General features: G+C 33.5%; 1 protein-coding gene across 1 annotated transcript in view; it reads left to right on the top strand.

Moving 5' to 3' along the window:
• Positions 1–4265: 4265 nt before the first annotated feature.
• LOC114349406 (uncharacterized) overlaps positions 4266–8617 on the top strand; it is a 257935-nt gene continuing 253583 nt past the window's right edge. Inside the window, exon 1 of the mRNA XM_050657047.1 lies at positions 4266–4412. Coding sequence (XP_050513004.1) covers positions 4328–4412 — 85 coding nt within the window. The 5' untranslated portion in view covers positions 4266–4327. The remainder of the gene's footprint in view (positions 4413–8617) is intronic.

Here is an 8617-nt window from a genome sequence, read left to right as displayed (position 1 = left end):
CATTTTCCTCTTGGTAAAAGGTATATTAGTTTAAAAAGCCCTAAAGGGCTACACACATATGAACAAAACGTTTTCGCTCTGTAACAAGAGCATCATCAGTGTTACAAGAACATGGTGAGCCAACCAAAAAATACAAGGTCAAGGCCTTTCAAAAAACAGACAAAAGTCTAGTATAAATAAATACATCGAAAAATCCAAAGGATGGATAAAACTCCTAAGGATACGGCCCTAGGGCAACATATGACTCCCACACGTGGTAAGTGGGTCAAAAGGTAACTAGGTCATTATGTTATGAGAGGTGGCAGGCAGTTATGACAGGTGGCAGTTGCCACCTGTCATTTTTTCTTTTAAAAGAAGCGTCCTGTCGCCTTTTTTCCAATACTTTTTTCATGATTTAATTTAATTTAATATTTCCCGAGATATTCTATTTGTTTATAAGCCAAAAAATTATTTATAATTATAAAATATTCCCGAGGCCGCTTAAATAGTCCAATTTCAATTCTTTAAAGTACGTTCGATAGGACAAAAATTATAGTTATTCTTATGTACCGTAATTATTTTGGTTATTACAGCGACCGTAAATTTTTAATTAACAGTTCAATTGTTGCTAAACTGTTCATTCAATTTCAATCGGCATCTGGAATTATAGTCTATGCAAAAAGAGCTTTTATACTACCAAGTTATTTAATTATTGATAAACTATTACTTATCTAAATTTCTAATTGAAAACTAAAAGATTTTGTTGGAAAACCCGCATTTCCCGAGAAAATGTTTGTCGAAGTAAATCGGAAAAAAACACGTCTCTATGCAGAATTTAATTACGGTGAATTCTAATTTGGGTATTTTTGGTGTAAAGTTAAAAAATTTGGAGTTACAGAGCAAAAATTGAAAAAACACGATTTTCGGGTGCCATTTTGTTTATAAAAAAAGTAGCACACTATTTGCAGACTTTGCATACCTATATTATTTGCATACACCAATAAAATTGCTGGTAAATAACTTTTCCTTGTATTTTGCTAATTAGCCCAGAGTATATGACGTAGATACATGAACGTTATGGGCAGCGAAAGTATTAATGTGATTAGTTGAAGAAAAGGTTTATAAGATTGATAATATTTGACACTTAAACTCTGATATGGTCCTTAAACTACAAAATGGTTTAATAAAATCCCCAGATTAATACAAAAATAAATTAGGAACGTACAAAATTGAAAAATCAAATAAGAATTAAACGAAAGGGTTTTTCTATAAAGCATATGAAAATATGTAATATATAAAGTTATACACATGTTATTTGCCCTTTAAACGACATGTATTTTAAAAAATAAGTTAGAAAAAAGGTTGCAGAGACCAAAAGTTGGAACTTTGTTTCAAAAATTGAACATTGGGGTGTCTTTGTTCTTCTAATTAGTAGAAATCGATTTGTTCTACGTCCAATATATTTGTCAATATTCGTATAAATATATTATTGTATATGTGATTTAGTAAACTAATGGGCCTATAATTTTCAAGATCTAAATTATCTGAATTTCATGATGGAGGATTGTAACCGAATTTTTCAATTTATTTGGGATATTCTCGTTATGTATATATTTAATATATTGTGACTGTGACACAGAGTGTTTGGATTCTTGACATCAGAAGTAGACCTCGTAGTTTATTTACCTCAATGGCTACACCATCTGACCCCAGAGTTCTATTATGTTAAATATTTTTTAGAGCATGTTCAATTTTCTACCGCGATATATCCGATATATTGTCGGATCTTAAAATTTGTACCTTTAACATTGCCTGTTCGATGTGCGGGGATGTAGAGTTCATGGTCGTGTGCAGTGTGGATCCAATTGTTTGTCGTCTTTCACTGATCATCTTGCCATCATGTAGGTGGTTTTCTTCTTTTAGTTTATCTAATCTTGGTCTCCATTTACCTAACTTGTCTCTCCATCTTCCACCCTCCATCCTTTCCACGTGGCCAGCCCATGTTTATGTCAATCCGCAAGCTCTATCCACAATATCTGTACCACTGGTTCTCTTTCGTAGGTCTCGTTTGTGATATTTGTCTTTTATTGTTACTCCTATGATTGAACGCTCCATCTTTCTTTATGCTATTCTTAGTTTTGAAGCATTGTTTTTTGTTAGGGACAGTGTTTCCGCACCCTAGGTTATTACGGACAGAATACAAGGTGTTAGACAAGGATGTGTGTTGTCACCTGACTTATTTAACATTTATGGTGAACATGTCATGAGGATGGTTTTAGAAGGATGGGCCGGTGGAGTAACAGTAGCTGGTAGGAAAATCTCCAATTTAAGATTTGCTGGTGACACTACACTTATAGCAGCAAATGAGCAAGAAATGTTTGATCTTCTGCGAAGAGTTGAGTACGAAAGCAATAAAGTTGGTCTGAAAATCAATAAAGCTAAGACAAAAATAATGGTGGTCGACAGATTCGACACTATTCAACTGACTAACATGTTACAGGAATACCAGATAGGAAACACCTTTATCTATCCCGGGTCTAGTATAACTAACGATGGTAACTGTGAAGCAGAAGTTCGGAGACGTATTGGTATGGCAAAAAATGCGATGAGTCGCCTAACTAAAGTTTGGAAAGACAGATCTATCTCTCAAAATATCAAGATGAGACTGGTGAATGCCCTTGTATTCTCAATATTTCTATACGGAGTAGAGACTTGGACTCTTCGCGCATGCGAGCGCCAAAAAAGTGATGCCTTTGAGATGTGGTGCTGCGCATACCTTGGACAGCTCATAGGACAAACGTTTCCATTCTAAACCAACTCAATATTAAAAAAAGGCTGTCCACAATAGGTCTGCAACGAATTCTGCAATTCTTTGGTCACATGGTTCGCAGAGGTGACGACAGTTTGGAGAGATTAATTGTTTCTGGAAACGTTCCGGGGAGAAGATCAAGAGGACGATCGCCAACTAGATGGTCTGACCAAATAAAGCATTCAGCTGGAAACTCATTCTGCGAAGCTCTTAGAGCAGCTGAATATAGAAACTAATGGAGAAACATTGTTAGGAATATTGGAAGAAATCACGATCCTCAGTAATGGGGAAACGACAAGAGAGAGAGAGAGAGAGAGAGAGAGAAATACATTTTTAAGATCTCCATATGCTGCCCGTCCATGTTCTATTCTTGATACCTCACCTGTTTGGTTGTACTTTCCTATTCTAATTTCGTGTCCAACGTATACCTATGTATTAATCAACAGCGTCTACTTCATCTTTCTGAATTTTAAAATTGTTACTGGGCACGAGGTTCGTCATGTATTTTGTTGTGGGTATATTTATTTTTAAACCGAGACTCTTTCCAGTTCTTCTAACATCGTGATGATTTCGCTTAAATCATCTCCTATCAAAACTATGATACTAGCATAAATAACCTGGCGACGCGACAATGGTCGTAGTATAGTTTTGTCTATCTAGATTTTTGCAACTCATGAGAGAAGTTATGATCTCATTAGATGTTAGGAGCATCTATTTCCCGCCATTGCTCCATTCTTCTTCTTTTAGTGCCTATTTGTTTCGAATATTGGCGATCATTCTGGCTATAATTATTTTATTAACTGATGCTTTAAATAGATTAATTGTTGTTGTGGAGAACCATTTCCTTAGGTTCTTTAACCATGATATTCTTCTTCTCCCAATTCCTCGCTTTCCGAATACTTTACCTTGAAGGATTACCTTCAGTAATCTGTATTTAGTGCCGTTTCTCATTATGTGTCCGAGATATTCTAACTTTTTCCTTTTAATGGTATACATCACCTCTCGTTCTTTCCCCACTCTTCGTAATACGGTCTCGTTGGTTATCTTGTCCGTCCATGATATCCTTAGGATTCGCCTCTATAGACACATCTCGAAGGCTTCAAGTGTTTTCTCCATTGCTTCAGTGAGTGTCCAGGATTCCAGGTTTGTCCAGGATCCATCTATTTCCCGCCAGTATTCGTGTTTTAACTTCTCGTTCTGCTTTGTTGCCATTGGTGATTGTTACCCGTATATATTTAAATTCTTTAACCTCAAAGTAATAATTGTTTATATTAATATTTTACCTTATTGCCATCGTTCTTATTTTGAAGCGACCATGTTTTTGTCTTTATTCGAGGCAGATTTGCGAAATATTTTTTGTAGAATATGACACAGCTTTATTTATTTGGATAATGAGTATCAATCTGCAGTGATAATAATAATTTAGATAGTCAACGAATAATGTGTTTCTATAATTTTGTAACTTTTTCAGAATCATTCTTCAAAATCATTCATGAAGAACTATAACGAATTGTGTTCTGCTTCTTCGAATTAATCGTAATGGATTCGGGACAATCGGTAGTCAATGATCCCTACTCGCCGATAGAAACAGAGAATTTTCCAACTACAAATGACCCAGTTACAGGTATGGCAATATCATATTTATTTATATTTTTACTAAATTTTTAAATACACATATACCATCAAGGTATGTTCCGGTTTCCTAGCTTCTTAACATTATCAGCTAAAAATAAATGAATGAGCCCCACTGAGAGATTATATCTTCCACCATACTATTTAGTTCATTCACTAACGGTAAAATATTGCAAAACCTCTAAATTTTAAAGAACCGCTTGGATTGACATGAAATTTGGCATATACTTAGCTAACATGTCAAAGAAAAAAAATTATATTGTGCTGATGTATGCTTTTGCCCTGGGGGTGTTTAAAAAAATATACGTTCAAAATAAGTCTGGAATTGGATAAACTAACTAATTCTAAGCAACTTTTGGTGTATAGCGGTTTTTTACTAAGTTAATACTTTACTCGAGCTGTTTGCGAGTGAATATGCTCATTTTTTAACAAAAAAAAAACACGTTTTTAGACGCCCTTTCGCAAGTAACTCAAAAAGTAAGGATTTTATCAAAAAAAAATAAATCTAGCAAAAATATAGGTTATAAAATAATTTAACAAATGGTGTATGTATGAGGTCACAAGACCTAGTAGAAGCAGAGTTGTAGCTAATGAAAAATAGTTTCATATTAATCAAATTCAAAATAGAATACTTCAACGTGATATACAAAAAGAAATTAAGCACTCTCTGGTAAAAAATAATTATAAGTTTTTGAAGATATTCTTCTTTAGCGGCGAATCGATTAAGGGTAAAATTTACGCGCATGCGCACACCGACAGTATGGTATTAGTGGTTATACCGGCTCTGATTGGGTGTTGAAATTATGAAATGATGGAAATATGGAGGTTATCGGTACACAAAAATATTGTATAATATTAGTTTTTATTGATGTGTGGACAGAAATAAAATCAAATTTATAATTATAGTGACTTTTTAAATAGTTTTGAAAAGCCGCAGGTACGTAATTCTAAATGTTTCAGTTGGAAATACCTAATAGTTTCAATACCTATCTATTTGGAAAATGTAAACAAAATAATGTAGTTACCTATTAGTAGGCAATGCTTTAATTTACATAATCTGATTACGAACAAACTTTCTACAAATCTTCATCTCATATATCGATTTCTTACTCTATATTTTGTTGTAGGTATTTTATTTCGACAAAAATCAAACTAATAGTTTTATTAAATTCATATAAATTTATGGTGTATACGTTTAGTTTGTGTATATTCTCACATGACGTACACGCGAATTTGGTGCAGTTTGAAATGCCGTCAACTTTCGTACGGCGCGGTAGACGTGAAGTGGGTTCGAGCCCCAAGCAAGTTATTTTTTTATTTTTTTTTTATAGATTTTATGATTGTAAGTATATTATTATATAATTTTTGAAGATATTCTTCTTTTTTGAAAGTGGTAGATAAGAAAGTTAGTTTGATTTTTAAATAAAATAAGTATAAATAACCTTTTAAGTATATTTACTTCGTTTAAATTACCTATTATATAATAGAAGAATATCTTCTTACGTGCGTACAAAGTACACACACATTCTTTTTTTAAAGTATTTACAAAAAAGCTTTATGTCTGTTTTTTAAGTTTCTAGCATCAAAAGTGAGCAAGTTACGTTCAAAATAATGTTGGTCCCTTTTTTTTGGTAAAAAAATTGCGAAAATCACCCCCAAATTAGCATCCCAAATGAAATTAATCGTTACTGCTCCACGAGTTGCTTTACTCTTGTATGTATTGTTTATGTGATCTGTAAGTTTCATCGGTTCAAGTGTATATTTTTGAAATGGCTGTAGTTGATAGGGCTTGAACGAGTCAGTAATCACGAGTGTATGCAAATTTTAAACAGTCATATCTCAACCAATTTTTGTCTTACAGAGAAACAAAAAATCCAAAATATTCAGAAAAGTAAAACCTATATTTTTTTACTCCTTGTGATTTTTGGATTTACTAATAATTTTTAAGTAATCTTGAAAAAAAAACGCATTTTTTTAAATTTAAAATAAAAAAAAAATTATTTTAAAATCAAAGTTTTTCAAAAATAAGCACTTTGAACCGATAAAACTTACAGATCATATAAATAAAACATAAGTAAAGCAACTTGTGAAGCAGTTATGATTAATTTCATTTAGTGTAGGAAACAAAGGTTGAACCTTGCAAAATGGACACGTTCGGTTCGGTTTTATTTTTTTTCTGGTATATCAAGGGGTGCTTATTATAAGACTAACTTTTTCTGAAAAAATTTCGCCCCGGAACCCCCCTTTTCACCCCTTTAAAGGGGGTAATTTGTGGTTTTTGCGGAATGTAGCCCTTCCTGTACCTTTTACAAACATTTTTTTTATAGAAACATAAAGACGACTATATTTTCTACGATTTATTTCCGACAGCATATGTCTATCATCCACCGTTTAGAGAGGGTGGCGCCGCAAAGTTGACAAGTTTTTAAAAAAGATGTTTTTAAAATAAATATATTTTTCCCTAACTGTAACGGAAATTAAGAAGAAATGTTGCGGTAATTATTCAAAAATAATTGGTTGATTTTTTGGTATAGGTTTCACTTAAGGGTAATTGCCTTTTTTGAATTACAGGGTGTTACATTTTAAAAAACCCCTTTTTATACCATCTGAACCGTTTATGCTAGAGTAAAAAGACTTTCAGAGATTACCCATGTACTGGTGCTATTTACAAATTTGTACAATGCGCCCCCATTTTTTTCCCGGAACCACCCAAAAAAAGAAGAATTAATAAATAAAGTGATTTTCTTGGAATACTTTACACAAAATGCCCTTTATTAATATGATTCATATATCATTTTGTGCAAGTTATTATTACCCATGCATGTACACCAAAAGCGATTTCCTAGTGCAACCCCTGTAGCCAAAAAAAAATAAATAAAATGGGGGGTTGAAATTTTGTTCTTTTTTGTTTTTTACTTTTTGATTCATATGGGCATATGCTTCATCAATAGTGCTTTTCAAAAATATATATGGTTATTGCAACATCCCTGCGGAAACCACCCCTATCCTTGAAAATATACTGCAGAAACTACCCCTATCCCTTGGCAAGCATGTTTTTACGATTTTCTCAGTACCTATGCATTCTTTTTAAACAAAACTTATACAAGATCAAAGACCACTATTTACTCTAAAAATTAGGTCCTATTCATTTTTTTCGTATAAGCAACCGTTACGGCACAGTGGCGCCGTAAACCTCATATATGCTTTGGCGGGCTCCAGTTTTTGTTTTTTTTTTCGTCATCTGTTCGTTTTATTGATAAAATACTTATGTAAAATAAAACAACACAGTGTAACCTACAAATTATGACTTATGCTCATTTTACAATCTTTGTGCCCCAAAGCCACAGTGGTGGCCCAAAATCAATTTTTGCATATTTTCGCCACCTACACGCATTTTATTGCATTAATGCTAACTTAATAGCACAATATTTACCCTTAGGTGGTCGCTAAGCGGTGGCGGATCCAGGGAGGGGTGATGGGGGTGATCACCTCCCCCCCTCTTAAACGAAGTGATATTATATTCAAATATTATAAAAATATTCTTTTATTTTTATTGAAATTTAGCCAATTGGTACCCCCTCTTAACGATGCTGGATCCTCCACTGTCGGTAAAGCATAAAAAGTACGCCATTCTTATAAAAATAATAATATAATATAAGTATTTCTATAAAAATAAATGAATATTTTTATAATCTTTGAATATAATATCACTTGGTTTAGAGGGGGAGGAGGTGATCATCCCCATCACCCCTCCAGGATGCGCCACTGCTTAGCGACCACCTAAGGGTAAATATTGTGCTATTAAGGTAGCATTAATGCAATAAAATGCGTGTAGGTGGGGAAAATATGCAAAAATTGATTTTGGGCCACCACTGTGGCTTTGGGGCGCAAAGATTGTAAAATGTGCATAAGTCATAAGTTGTAGGTTACACTGTATTGTTTTATTTTACATAAGTACTTTATCAATAAAACGAACAGATGACGAAAAAAAAACAAAAACTGGAGCCCGCCAAAGCATATATGAGGTTTACGGCGCCACTGTGCCGTAACAGTTGCTTATACGAAAAAAATGAATAGGACCTAATTTTTAGAGTAAATAGTGGTCTTTAACCTTGTATAAGTTTTGTTTAAAAAGAATGCATAGGTAATGAGAAAATTGTAAAAACATCCTCGCCAAGGGATAGGGGTAGTTTCTGC

The sequence above is a fragment of the Diabrotica virgifera genome, chromosome 1 (assembly GCF_917563875.1).
Source record: "Diabrotica virgifera virgifera chromosome 1, PGI_DIABVI_V3a".
Classification (NCBI taxonomy): domain Eukaryota; kingdom Metazoa; phylum Arthropoda; class Insecta; order Coleoptera; family Chrysomelidae; genus Diabrotica; species Diabrotica virgifera.
This window is presented reverse-complemented; position numbering and strand designations above follow the sequence as displayed.